Raw genomic sequence first — 15,759 nt, 5'->3', positions numbered from 1 at the left:
AGGGTTGAAACGACGGCCGCTGGAGAAAAGGGAGGATTGTCAGAGCACGTGAAACGGGTTGTGACTGATTTTAATTAAAGACAAACATCCCTCTAACTCGACGACGCTCTTTTGCGGCCCACTCGGGGAAACAATGGTTCTCCCTTCGGCAGGGCAGCTTGTTCTTTCGCTCTCGTTCCCTTCGATTTTCTCCCTTTGTCTCTCCTTTCCGAGCCTCGTCTCCTCGAGTTTGCCCGATTTCTCACGGCACTTCTTTTCTCACTTTTTCCACAAACGATCCGACGTAACTGTAGCCTGCGCCGTGTAACCCTTTCGAACGCGAAAGCGACAAGAAGGAGGAAAGAGAAGGATAGAGGAAGAGAGACAAGAGCCAATGTTGGATGAACGTAGATGATTTTCAGACCAAATGCTCCGGGCTCTCATTGGCGAGATAATTTGCGAGGAGTAACGCCAGCTTGCTGAAATGATCTTCCATCTTTGTCCCACCGTTCTCATTCGGATTCTCTCTGGCTACGTTCGACGTTAAGGGTAGATACAAGCTTCCAAATGGGCCACTTTGAGAGTACGCTCGACGTCAAAATAGACCGGCCAGCCCGTAAAAGTTTGAGGGGGATTATGAAAATATCATGCCGCGATAATGGAGGGTTAAAGGAATTTCGTGAAGGGATAACGCCGGAGAAGAATATCGAGTGCACGCGGATCTCCTTCGTCGAGACGCCGCGCTGCCGCGCCACCGCGCCGTACGGCTATAGATTTTCTGGACCTAACGTAGACCTAACGTTGCACGGAAATTCAAGGTCATTTCTTGTCGAGAGAACGTTGTTTGCATCTTATTAAAGAGAAAAAATGTTAAAAACGAAGGATTATTTAATTGGTGTCTCGATAGGTAATTTATGTTGATAAAATAATTAAACGTACGTCGATATCGTTTACATCGGGTAATTTATGACGATTATTATAATTTATGAAACAGATATTTGTCATAGTTTATCATAGTTTAGCGAATTATAATTTTAACTTGCGTATACGTATAGAGAAATATATTTTCCTTGTAACCGTTCGATATGCCGCACTGTTAGTTTATCGGTCTTGAACAGTGTTTCGAACGGTGTATACAGATTTCTTAAGGTACCGCTACGAGGAGACTACCGCTCGAAAGCAAAGATATATATAACTTAAGTTCAGAAGTAACGTAATGCGTGGCTTAGTTAGCGAAACAAAATGAACATTAATGAATAACGAATGAAAGAGGGAAACGATGAGAAACGGAGGAGTAAAAGATTAGTCGGTGATATCCCCCGCGTTTCATCTATCTTCTTTATTGCAAATTCGACCAGTCAACGTGACGCCATACTCTGGGCGCCAAGTTACGACAAATGAGTACCCTGGAATTCCATTCGACGCCAGTGGAAACGCGAAAACGTAAATCGCGACGCGATAAATGACTCGGATAAAATAAGCTTGGTTGGTGAGTCGTTGAGGGCTAAATTATTAAAGCATGTTTCACCCGTAATTGTTATTACGCTCTAGCGTTATGCCGTATTAGCTTTTCCTCGTTCTGTTGTACTTTACTTGACGAATATGATCGATAATAACGATTTCTATCACCGTGAATTACGATAGTTTCCCGAGAAACTGCTCGTTATACATCGCGTTGAGTATCTGTTACGTGTTATAAAATTCTCTTAATCCCGTTCTATCTTGGCAATTTCACGGAATTTTTTTATATTTCAGTGTTTTAAGAAAACCTTTAACATAGAAGTAAAATGAAAATTCAATAACGCTTTTTTCTTTATATTTTATCGAAACTGAATATTTTTTAACGTCAAGGAAATAACGACGAAGGAGATAACGAGTCATTAGTGCAGAATCGAAAAATGTTTAGGCAAATTACGCGTTTATTCGTTTCCCTATTTTTAATTGCTTATTGAACGTGTATCGCTTGAAAACTGATACTCGGAGAAATTTATCGACGCGTAAACCACTGACTCATATTAACTGCGAGCTAAAAGTACTACCGATATTAACTATCAACATCTTTTGACACGTTTGATTTTCCACAAATTCGATAACGATGCTATGTAACGCAGGAACCTGTGCATACCGCGCAGAGAACTTGCTCGTTGTCGAAAACGAAGTTGACAACCATAACAAGATAAACGACCAAACTCCTGCTGTTCCAGCGATTGCCGCGATAACGAAATTTTCCAGAATCGGCCGGAATGAAATTAACATCTATCGATTACACGCGACGAGGAGTTTCGTTGACTCATGAAAATGTAACGGCGAACAGTTACGGAAACTCCGATAGTTTTCTCGAAACTTTGCCTGCTGTAACTAAATTTCATCGAATCAACGAAACTTTTCGCCCGTTGTCGATCGTCGTTGAGCGAATCGAGGAATTCCGGAAAAGTTTCGAGATCACGGCTCGCGATCGCATAAATGTCTGCGAACAAGAGCAGTGTATATCGAACCTCGAGGCTTCTCAGTGCACCGATTGGTCGCATTATAAGAGGAAAGGAATACATTATCTTACTGACGACAGAGATAACGTTTTAGAAAGCTCCGTCCCAGAGTTATATACATATCAGTTATATTTAAGCGAAATAGAAATAACCAATCTTACAATTTATTTTTTCCTATTTCTTTTAAACATCCTTATAAACTTTTGTATTGATATTTTTTAACCCTTTACATTTCGAAAATTTTTCATTTTATTCAATTTTTAATTACACCCTATCGTCGGCGACTGCACGATGCGCTGCAACTTTTTAAAATTAAGAACTTTGTTCTATTAAAAAAAAAAAAGTAAATGTACATTTATCGACATAATATTTGTATTTTCTAGTAAGGCAATAATTTGTTCTTATAAATCCTGCGTAAATGCTACGATCTAGTTAATTTTCTTTCGGCCGAAATTGACCATTTTCCTTTATCGACAATCTTCTCCGAGATTTTCGTACAAACACACGGAGAACGTAATGTTTTGATCCCCCGTTGCTATCGATGGAAACGATTGTCTCCACTTACGAATGGATAAACAGAAGGGAACTACCGGAAAGGAAACAGAATTTACAGAGGCTAGATTAATTCCGGGACACTGCGACTGTGCTAAACCCTCCGTAGATTTTTTCACCCTCGATTCTCAAGACGCTTCGAATTTCCGTCGTAATCGAGCGTATCGCATCGAGCTCCCCTATTGGCCGAGATACGTTTCCTACCAAGGATGTTGTGTCCTTAATGTGTTTACCTTGGCTCCTGACCCGGCTTGAACCGCTTTCCGCTTTCGCTTTTCGAATACACGCCAAAATGTAAAGGTGTTTACCCGTCCTTTTGATTGCTTTGCATCCCACGAAACAGAAACGGATACGGCTATGTACTTTATTAACTGATGTTAATTTATCGTTCAGACATATTAAGTATCTACGCGTATGTATATTTCCTGAAATATATATTCAGAAAATAAAAAAATGTATTCATCGTTTATTTCAGCAATTTTTAGGTGGTTTAATTTTATTTCGTTTACCAATAGATTTTCTTTGCTGTACGAATAGGGGCAAATTAATAAAAAAAAAAAAAAAAGAAATAGGACTTAACGTCTTGCTTGATTAGTTGTCTTAGTTGAATATGAATACGGTTTTAATCGCTGGCTAAATTATGTATTTTAATCTGTGGACTGTTTGCGAGTGTCTTCTGTGACTGCCACGTATCGTACCTACCAGCTGGAATATTATACGCTGCAATTTGAAAGTACCGATACGATGCGGAGAAATAACATGATAAATTTTATTTGCTTATTACGAAAGGAATTTTATTTAATTGAAATTCGATATAGGGCAAAATCGTGTATTCGAAAATGTGTTAATGCTTGCCAGATAAATATCGGAAGCCAAGTTTTCCGAAAGGAGAGCTTTGTTGTATATCTAGTACAACAGTAAAAAGACAATTGAAAATCCGAACGCAGCGAATATACATGCAGCCAGTTCGAAAGAAGAATCGAGGCACTTTCTGAAGACAGTCCTCTGGCAAATAGAAGGTAGTAGTAATGCATTTCCTAATTAAACAGGTAAATTGTTATGAAATTTTTATTCGTTCTGTAAATACAAAGGAAAGAATAAGGCTCTGTAAGAACCATTACAACTATCAATTCGAACGAAGCGTCAATTTATACGTACACGTTATACAGTGTAACATAATTTTACGTAGATCGTGTAAGATACATGTGCGTTTCCATTAAATTAATGCAACGTGTAGTGTTCGTAAAGACAGGCGCCACGCGAATGTACATGTAGTCATATCCGTACGTTTCAAACTCATTTTGACGTTGCATCAGGCTGCGATGTAACGTCGATCTGTATGCTGCGCTGATTTAATTTAACACACTGTGCATTGCCAGAATCAGATTTCCAGTATCTCTTGTACAACGAAATTTCAATTGAAATTTATATCAAATGTTTCGTAACCTAAGCTGATATTTTACGTGAAATGCAAATTGGCAAAACGCTGCTTAAAAATAGCAGAGATGAAACGAGCAATGAAACCACTTATCAAAAATTGTATAAATCTTTCTGTAATATATTAAACACGATGGAAGATTAGTTGTGGCTTCGTTTATATTTGTGATGATATTAATATGAGAAAATATGTTCCCTCGAATATCGTGTAATTTAATAACGCATTGAAACTTTGATGCTGTCATGGTGTCAGGAAGCGTTAAAGAGACGTTAGTATTACAATCCGAAAGTAGTATTTAAGATGTATGGTAATATGAGATGAGGATAATGATAACAACGAGTTTGTGTCAAACTGAAATAAACGCAATCAGTCGAAATTAGGTAGTAAGTTCTAACGTACTTGCAATTTCGAAAACAAGAAACAGTATGAGAAAGAATATCGATATGAACCTAAGTAATACGCGGTAATACTTCGGAATGTTTCAACCATGGAGCAGCGTCAACCAGAATTGCTAATTCGAATTAAACTATTGGTGTTGGCGTTACCTTGATGTAACTTTGCCAAATGCATCGGGATCGTCTAACTCGGTCTGAGCATTTAAGATGCATCCACTCCCTCGACATTAGTAGTCCACAGTGAGTGCCAGTAGTGGCTGCCTGTTCATACGGCAGACATGATTTTCTACTTAGCACTGGCAGAAGAGGCAGCCATCGACGCCTCCCCGAACCCATAACCTATCTTCTTGTTTCCTACCCTCTTGCCCATATGCCGTCTCGAGTCCCGCGGGAGGAGAACACGGCCACCGTTTTTCCGCATTTTTCCTTTCGCGATCTCGGACCCAAATTGATAGATCGCTTCGTGACCCACTCTGAAACCCGATCGGTACGTACTTGCGAGGAATTTGCGTAAAACTTGCGTTTGATGGATTTGACTCCGATACTATTACATCGGAGAACAAAGACGCGCCACGGAAAACCCTGTAGATAGACGGCTTAAAAATTTCTCTCTTTGATACCAAAATAATGTATCAAAAGATAGAGTTTCTTATTTGCAACAATGTGCAATGTGCATCGTATACGATCAATCCTTTGCGCTTTGTTTTTTGCATTTCTACAGTTATAAAGTTACAAATCGGAATTGATATAATATTTACGCATGATCAGCGTAAAGAGAGTGTAAGGAAAATGTTATTGCTCGAGTTATTTTTGGTACAAGTAGAAGCAAGCAATTATCGAATCGGTGATCAAACGCGGGGGGGGGGCGCAGAGTGTCGGTTCGTAAGGAATAATGAGCTCTATCGTAGCGGCTGATTTATGAGGTAACCGGTGAACTTACGAATTCAATTACTAAACAGATCCAAAGAAAGGAAACCGTCTTACTATAATAGAATTGAAACGAGCTGTTTTGTATTCACTTCTCGTACCGTTTAATCACTGTTTTCACGCTTTTAAATCTTTGTATTTCTGCAATCATATCGAATGCATCTATCTGCATTCACTCGTTTACTTTGGATTTGGATCACTACGTTTATCAAATCGCGCAGAATGTTCGCAAGCGTTTATGTGTTTTATAAATATACTAAATAGCAGAGCAATAAACAAACTTATCGCATCATTTACAGTTCCGCGATGTATCAACGTATACAGTTGTGGGAAAAATGTTGGCGATCGTTTCTCTGCACGTTTGCTGTATTTGAACGTTATTGAAAGTCGCTGGAAAGAAGTTACGCGAACATTCTACAAAAGCAAAAAGTAATTCGAGAATATACATTAGTTAATAGATAAATCCATCACGGATGTGTTTGAAAATTATGTATGTATACGTATATTTTCGATCTAGAATTAATTACTGTGCGAGTTATTTTTAACAATCATTAATTAAAGGTATCGTTAAACTAGTAACTAATCACACACAACGCACGGTAATTAGTGGTAATCCTGGTTAGTGGATATCTCTACTACGGCAACCAATTACGATGACGAGGGTGCAATCTTACTTTGTCTGCTAATCTTACCAGATAAGAACATCCACCCCATCTCTATTAAGCTGCTCAGGCGCCGCGCTACTCTCGCAACGGCCAATTCTTATTCCTGGCAAAGACAAACGGATCCTTCCAAGATAAAAGCATACGAATGGAAGGTTGAACAAGAAGTTGCCATAATCTCGGTAACTTAACGCGAGCGAACGTTTCATAAGAGGACCGGGGCTTGATTGTGTCCATTTGTTGCTCGCTCGAAGCCGCCATTGTGGAACTTAATCCACCTGAGTTAGCTGCACGTGTTCCTCGAGGGATCACCTAAGATATATCTTTTTGAAATATTTTCTTGGCCGCACGAACACATCCTCGCTAGCGATGGGCTCAAGTACGTCGCAGGTAGGTTCAAACATTGGCCGTCTAGGTAATCGAACTTGTATAAGCATTTCGAAAAAGAGATTTCTCTTAAAATCATTTCTCTTGGCATCATCGAAAGCCACTAAATTTTCACGCATTATCCAATTCTATAGCCTCGTTCAATAATCGACTATATCCACTAGAATATGTACCGCTTTTCAGATTCTTATGACTCTTTTAGTATCGAGGTACTTGTAAGCAAATTTTCGAAACTTGCAAGTACCCACTGTGACGTTCGGAGTTCGGAAACAGGTTACGAAGATCGAATACTTGGTAGATACATCGAATAATTCATATTTATATATATATATATGTATAAAATTAATGGGGATATAATTAAAATAGTAGTAGAGTCCCGGTAGAAAATTGTTTTACTTACCAAGTATTTTAAAAAGCACTATACACCATGGATATTTTGTGTATTTTTTCATATCGTACATTCGTACGCGTGCAATTCAGTGCTATTTCGCATTTTCAATTTTCCATTTTCTTAGAAATATGTAAGAAGCATTGGATTTGATTCGGATTCGACGTATCGAACTTGATCCCATCGCTAATCTTCGCATCCCTTTGGTGTACGTGGTGTCGCGTTCCACGGTGCTGGAACAGTGCCACGCAATCACACATTTTTCCCCCAACTGGCTTTCGCGCCACCGTTGCATCTGTACGTGCACCAACCCCTGTTCTTACTTTTACGCGTGCTGCATTCCTGCAGGTATTTCCGGACAGATCCAGCTGATAAACTGACGTGTAAATATGTCGACGATTTTGCATCGAGCGTATCTCGAGGCGCGGCTACTTTGGTCGTGTAAAATCCGCTCGAGGCTAAATGAAATTATAAAATTCAGACATCTCGCGTGTGCCAAGATTTAAGCTTCGATCACGGCAAACTTCTTTTATGAGGCCTCGTTTGTCTCGTCGTGCAATACAAACAGCGTTCGAATAAAACGTCTGTGAATCGATTTGCTGTGTCGTGTACGGTGCGTTGCGTTGTTCAACAATGGCTTTTCGTTTTCTATGTCTATCGCGTTCTCAATAGCCGAATATATCGATCATCGATTTAGGCACGTAATCGTATGTGAACGTTGGAAGTGTAAATATCAGAAATAACGATTACTTTAGGAATGGTTGGATGCGAACGGTGCTGTGCCGATTCTGCAAATAACAAAATTCATCGTCGAATACGTCAGGATGAAATGGAAACGCTAGCAGATTAATTCGACCAACTCGATGCTCGATGCGGTTTAATATTCGACAAACTGTCACATCGGTTTCTCCTGGAATCTCAATGTTGGTCTTTCTGTTACCAAGTGACGCATCACGAAGTAGAAAGTTATTTAATCCTCTTATTACGTTTACCTTCGACTGTGCCGCCTTAAATCTGCTCACTAATAAATATTAGTGCGAAATCGCTGTACTCGTATATCCGGAAAATGTAAAGCTAATTATATCGAATACCGCGTTATAAATACGACTCGTTTCAAGTTATACGATACATTGAGCGTGGTGCTCGAAATTTAATGGAGTACAGCTTTTCGATGAAGATTACGAAGATTTCGATCGGATCATTTTAACAGGTATATGCATTAAATTTAAGATATACGCACTACCTTTATATAACACACACGAGAAACGATCTTATTTTAAAAAATAAAGAATAACGATAACCTACACGTGTGCCTATATTCAAAGTTCAAACTATCGAAAATTACGCGTAATTAAAATTTCTTAAATATTTTTCTGTACAAATGTATTTTTTGGAAGTTGTTCCTAAAATAGTTATATTAATTGTATTATCCTCTACATTCACCTTGTATCCGATGAATGTTGTATCTTGTATATATCGCATACATATATACCATTCCGTTCGATATTTTCTTCATTCGTGTTACGTTTTCACGTTCTGCAATAAATCACGGAACATTATGAAGGTTTTTGTAAGATAACGTTACTTTCTTTCAAGTTTTCTTCTTGAAATATCGATTCGGAAACTTCAGAGCTAGATTTACTACGTGCAGGATATGAAACGTGATCTTTTCGAAGAAACGGCAGTAGTAACAGTCTGTTTAAAGTCAGACCTACTCTTAGATCTGTAACAAACAATCGACCATACTATTACAATAGTATATTCGGTAGTAATAAATTAATATTTTAATAGGAATAGAAAGATATTATGAACGATCGTTTTAAAGGAAAAGAGAGTATATAAAATAAATTCGAACGCAGTTTGTAGGAAGTATCGTACGTAATTGAAAGATATACAATTTCTTCGCTTAAAGTTGTTTCAGCTTGTCAAATGTATTTCTCTACGTATATTTTTCCATCGAGCAATTTCTAACATTCATCGTTCGGTAGCGGTAGACAGCGAATGTTTATGCGAGTTCATATTTTTACGAATATAATTTAAAAAATAGGACTTGGACATTGTAAATATTTTCGCGTATTTATGTGCATTCTATGTATTATCTGTACCATCAAATTCCGCGTAAAAACTAAAAGTTTAATTCCCACGTTTGATTAAAGATGTATTATCGATATCTAATTGTTGCGGTACAGAATAATTCTACGATCCAGAATTCGCAAAGTCACGACGCTGCGTGTTACTCCACAAATTAGCACCTCCAAGCCTGTCAAATCATCACCCTATACAATACAATTCATTCCTAACGAACCAGTAGTTTACTCGCGACACAGTCTACAATTTTGTAGTTTAAGTCGCTTCCTGCAGCACTTTGTGCCTGGATGACACAACGATCATCAGACGCGACAATTTCTCGGCACCCTATAGGTAAGTAGCTGAGAAATAGCTGATCATTTAAGTAGAACAGTTACCTAAGAGCTATGGTGTGTATGTGTATGCGTGTGGCCGATAACGATAACACTGCACCTATTACCCGCCGTGTTAACCTTGAGTAACTTATTCGCGAGAGCACCGAACGCTTCCTATTTCCATCTGCTGAGACAAGGTTCACGAATCAATGAACGCGCGATTTGCTATCGCTAAATGCCGAGACAATACGAACAATTTATATCCTCGAACGAAATCCACGCTCAACCGACCGACGGAAGAACAAATGATTTTTGCTTTACGTCTGCTCGGAGACAAACGAATTATTCACTCTGATCGCTGAGACACGTTTTACGAATGTAAAGCTCTATCCAGACTGACTATTCGCCGATATTCGACTGCATAAACGTGATTGTTGAGATATGTCCAATGGAAAAGTTATAGAAGACTAGCCTTGTCGGACTCGACCGAGCTCACAAGCTCCGAGCGAAAATCTCCCGAAAACATGCAGCCTGACTGGTTTTCACCGAACACGAGAAAAATCCAGTCAGCGTGTTCGCTGGGTATCACTCGTGTAGTACCGTTGTAGTAGCCGTTGGTGGAAGCAGGATAATCGATACCTAGACTTGGACGAACATGAACAATTAGGTAAGGATCGCGAAAGTTCTTTCGAGCGATCCTCGGCCGTTAACGCGTCGCTAATAATACTCGCGTTCATGATACTCTCGGCTATTGAGAATGCGACGGACATAGGAAACAACGATCTGAAAATTCGAGAGTATTCTTCGTGTTCTAGACGGGGCAAGGAAAGACAGGAATACTTAAAATACTTAAAATACTTAAAAAAGTAATAGTTAAAGGAATACTTAAAAAAGTAATATATAAAAGTAACTTTATCAAAACCCTACATTTCAAAGCTAATCTCGAAACTGGACTCGTAACTGCATTCGTATCGTAAGCTCGATATAAATCGTTGCACTCAACGTAAATCCTGTCGTTTAAACTGCTTAAAATTATTCCCGCGGGGAGCGTATCCGATAACACTGTTCACTGAGAAATATCATCTGATTCATATTCTACGAAAAGACAGTCCATTCGGGACGTGCTTTACATCGACCAGATTTTAGAATCGTTTTTCTCCTTCGTCCATCCCTTTCTCCCCGAGAATGCACACGTATTCCAGATCCAGAATATTTCCTACTCTTAAAGGTATCTTATCGCTCACCTTTTTCTCCTATGAGCGCAGCAATGTGCGAACACGTACGCGTGTATACGAATAGAGATGCATACTTATTCGAAAGGGCTTGTCGCGAGCGTGATATCGAATTGCTTAGTCGTACGTGAAGCCAGACGGATGACGTACCGATCGCCGGAGGAAATTCAGATCGTCGTGTATCTATTCTGTCTACGAGATTTTCCGTGAACGAGACGGGAAACGTGTGCACGATCCAGCTTTCCTTCAGGAATTCGTAGATCGCGATCCAGAATCCAGAAGACGCGCGGCGAACGGGAGAATCGAAAAAAAAAAAGGAAAAAGGAAAAAAAGAAAATAAAAACGTGGAACACCGAGAGAAGAAGAGGATGGATTCGGGTGGATTCGCGTTACAAAATCCGTCTGTGAAGTACCCACGGTTATTTCGCAGTGTATATCCTGGAGATACGATCTTATCGCGTGGCAAACGTAGCGACGGTAATCGCTGGATAAGTTTCTACCAGGAGCGGATTGTTTGCGAAGCGATAGTGTCAAGGACGCGGGTTGGAATCCTCTCGAGCGCCCAGGATCGTTGTTGCCGCGGCTTAGAGATAAAATGAGACGTAGATTAAATGTAACTCGGTATTCTGCCTGGATAATTACCGCTCAGAAACTGAAAATTGAGCTGCGCAACTTTTGAATGGATTATTTACCCTTGTCGTGTAATTACACGTCACGGTGTTAGATTATACTTGGCTGGATAGCAGAACTACGGGTGATTTGTTACAGCCTTTTAGACGACACCTTGTAATTAACGTTCGTACTACGCGTGTTTCATGGATACCGGGAAGCCATTAGTTTAATACTTTCGGCTTGTACGAGCTTTGGGTACGAAATCGTATTTTATCGGTAATCGCGATGGTCTTGAAATAATAAACTTGTGATTTGTATTTTACGTGTATTTCTAGGTGGGCGATAACACGTTAATAAGTGAAATATTTGTAGGGGTTTTTTTTATAAGGATGGCTTTCAAGATCAAACCTTATCGCTTAAGGCGAGTAAACTGTTCAATAAGAGAATATAAGGTAAAATTACACGACTCAGACTGTATACGTCTTCGTACTAGCTCTGCTCTCTTTTTTCTTCTTTTTTTCTTGTTTCTTTTTTACGCGTGGAAGAAACCTTCGTAGGACCCCGCGTCCTCTGGCAGGAGGACGCAGAACAGTGCCGGATTACCAGTCCTGTTCTAGTCGCGTCTTACGTTAACCTACTTAAGATGATCTAACGTCATTTATCTAATCATGACACACGCCTCGTATTTCCTTATCAACGCATACGACGAATTTATGTTAGGTAAGACGAATATAATGGCATATGTTTCAAAATCAACCGTTTTTAGGAGTTAACTGGTTCCTTAAAGTTAATAATCTCGTTATTATCACACTTCCCTGTAAATTACTTCTATAGAATACAAACAACGCTAGTTTTTCAGTTACACATACAAATATTTCGATTATTCGTGAAACTTCGACAATGAGTTTCTATAATATTATACTTCTGTCACAAATCTTATTAGCCTTCGATATATTATACACGTTACTAAAAATTTCTCCGCTTTTTCATAAAAATTGGTAATGTAAAATTAAACAGAGATGATATTAAGTGGTGAAACGCGAACTTGCAAGAAAAGGTGTTTCGCATCTACACCGAACGTACATACAACGAAAATAAGATAGCCCTAAAACTTTAACAAAGCTAGGAAAGCAATTTAAACTAAAATTTATTACAACTTATAAAATTGATAACGTTCTCCCTCGTACTTATAACTTGCTTCGTGTATAGGAGGTATATTTTAAACGGTATTCTGGTCAATGTCCTCGGCAAGGGGAGGTTTACACGTGTCTTATGATCGGTCGATTCACGGAGACGAATGTACTTTGAACGGAAACTTTCGCTCTATCGTTGGTGTGTGGTTGGTATTGCCTCTTCATAATTGATCAACCGATCGATATGCGTTGCTGTTTTGCTTTCAGGGCTCGAAGCTGAGTTATACTACGTCAGGGAAGGAGTGGTTAATACGTATGCGATGAATTTCGTTGTGCCTGTTCCTGCATACATCGCGGATCTCGAATTCACTTGGCAGAGTCTTGCCGGACATCCAGTATGTATATCGATAATAATTATATCGATGGATTGTATCGATGTATTACGTTTGCATGGATCTTTGAACGAACGCATGAAATCGTATCCGAAAGTTGACATAGACTAATATCCGTTTTACGAACAAGATTCGCAATGCGGATAATAACGTGATGCCATTTTCAAGATAAATAAAATATCTCCGCACCGTAATTTCTTACGTTGGGAAAATTGCGGTTATTACTCTTTTAAAATTACAAGTCGCTTTATCGCGAGTAGGCTGCTGATTTTCATGCGCTTATGGAAGATTTAAAGATGCAGAAATGTAAAAATATCCGAGGCATAATATTTGTTTTATCATTTACTAGGTAAAGTAATTCTTTATTAAAATTCGTTCTTTTAATCATATTGATCGACGTTCACTTTCTAAGTAGACGTAGCGAACGCAAAGTATATAACAATTACTAACAAATTATTTAGAACATTATTATCTGAAAACCGTTCTATTTATATTACTTCGATATCTAGCAACCGTTTTTAATATTTTTATTCTTCTGGACGTTTATCGCATATTAAACGTGTCTGCTAATGTACTACGATCGCGAATAGACGTACGTAACGATCATTGTTTATCTCTTAAGCTACGTATATAAAATTCTCTCTTTCTCTCTGTGCTTTTCGTTCCAAATGTACCGGACTAAATTTTCGTTAGTCCAAAGGTAACTAGGATATTTAGGTGTGTCCAGAGTCTAGACTTGGACAGTTCGCCACATTCGTTTTAACGCGCGACCCTTTCTCTCGTATCCCGTTTCTCATCCACTTCCTCTCGCGCACTCGTGCTTTATCTCGGTCCTCTTGCTTTATTCGCTAAAAGAGATCCATCCATCGTGGGTGCAGGTTATAACTGCCTTTCAGGATACGACTAGAGACACGCATAACGGTACACGTAGCCCAGCACAGCCGAGGAAAATGCTCGCACCGGTCATTAGCTAGGTGCAACAATGCGGAACAAAGTAAACACGTGACTCGGTCGAAATGGTAACTCACGGCATGCTCGTTTACGTTCCCGGGACCGGTAGTAACGGTTCGTCACGATGGTTCACAGAGGGGTGAAGAGAGAAGGGGTGAGTTTGTCGAGTGGAGGGGCTACACGAGGGCTGTATCAATACTCTATCAATATGAAATACAAACAGGCAGTATTCGAGGGGAGTGGGAGAAAGGGTGGCTGATACAAACCGTGCGGTTCAGTTTTGCATTCCCTTCGGTCACCAAGGAAACCGAACGCGCCGTCGAAACCCTCTGAAACCCTCTGAAACGAACAGCATCGAGGAAAACGCGGAAAGTCGTGCGCTCTCCCTTTCCACCTTCCTCCTCCTCTACTCTCCTCTCCTCTCCTCTCGTTCCTTGCTTTCTTACCCCCTGTGTCGTGGAACGCTAAACGTCAAGGAAATCGGGCCTACGCTACGTGCTTATCGTTACGCGGTTCGGTTCTCGTGAATTCCGTATTAATTTCTGACGAGGGGTTGCTCGACTTTATTGCCGGACGTAATTGTTGGTTTAGCGTCTTGAATGTCGAAGACGGGTTGGCAGCCCTTATTAATGCTAATTGATCAGGATGTTGTTTAACCGCGCGGAGTTGCGTGTTCCATGAAGGAGGCAATTATACGAACGATAGGAATCGTATAATCGTTGGACGATTATCGCCTCGTTGATGACGCCTTTGCCAGTGTTTACCTGGCAGTTTTCATTTCAAACGTTGTGTTTTAATAAGCGGACTGGTGTAATGGGCGGCTTTGGTAGAAATTAAATTATTGTTTCATCGGGGAACTTACGAAATATAACTTATTTTGTGAAACAAGTTGAAGAGCGAAGGCAACGCTTTGATAATGCTAACAAAAATAGTTTCTATTAATTAACGTCCATGTTACGATTAATACTTCAACGAATTCTTTTCGACCAATAACTGTCTATAGAGTGGAGACCGTTGACTATAGATAATACGAAGTTTTTAATGAAATCTGATCCTATATATTTCAGAGGACGATATTCCGAGTAACTTTTCCCTGTACGTGCCACTATCGCCTGACTTTAATTTTCGAGATATTTCAAATTCGGTTTTAAATTTGGGCCACGTAAATTCGGTTCAGATACTGGATAAAAAAATAACATTTATATAAAGTTTTATAATATATTGTTATTCATTAATCGGAAACACTTCAGTGATAATATCGTTGAAATAAAAATTCAGCGATACACTCGGCATAACGCTGCTGTTTATTCATTCTGGAGTAGACAGTAGCCGTCCAGCAGCACTAGCGTGAGATAATTTTCAATGAATCTATTGATATACGAAATGTTGCGCTATGTCTTGTTTGACTGTTCGTCACGTATATACCAGCGTAACTAGAATCAGCAGATATGTATACATATCCTCCACGCGTATCTTAACGATAATCACGCACGATGTTAATTTTTCAGCTATATATTTATAAATGATAGTAATCGAATCTACGATACATTCGGAAAATCGCATGAAATAAAAATGAGGTCGTGCTAACTTTACCGACCGCCTCACGAAGCGGTGACCGGGTATTAATTTAACCCAACGTATAACCCATTGATTTATCTTTTTTTTTATTTATATCAAAGATGATCAGCATCGATGAGTTAAGACTAAATTGGAATATATAAAAATGTTGGTCACCTGTATGCCGGAATTAAGCGTAACGGAAACTAAAAAAAAATGAAGTTTTCTTCGAATATCTCGGAAACAAAGGCATAGCGGCGGTTACG

General features: G+C 39.3%; 1 protein-coding gene across 3 annotated transcripts in view; it reads left to right on the top strand.

Annotated features, from left to right (window-relative positions):
• Positions 1–15,759, top strand: part of LOC126928801 (tyrosine-protein kinase Drl-like) — a 102,646-nt gene that overhangs the window by 22,722 nt on the left and 64,165 nt on the right. For 2 of the 3 annotated variants that reach the window (XM_050744611.1, XM_050744613.1), the window contains one exon: positions 12,861–12,988. The exons of the other annotated variant lie outside the window; for it this stretch is intronic. In XM_050744611.1, the coding sequence (XP_050600568.1) occupies positions 12,861–12,988 (128 nt within the window). The remainder of the gene's footprint in view (positions 1–12,860; positions 12,989–15,759) is intronic. 3 annotated transcript variants of the gene reach the window in all.

Source organism: Bombus affinis, chromosome 2, assembly GCF_024516045.1.
Source record: "Bombus affinis isolate iyBomAffi1 chromosome 2, iyBomAffi1.2, whole genome shotgun sequence".
Taxonomy (NCBI): Eukaryota; Metazoa; Arthropoda; class Insecta; order Hymenoptera; family Apidae; genus Bombus; species Bombus affinis.
The sequence above is the reverse complement of the archived record's forward strand: the minus strand, read 5'-3'. Positions and strand labels throughout refer to the sequence as shown.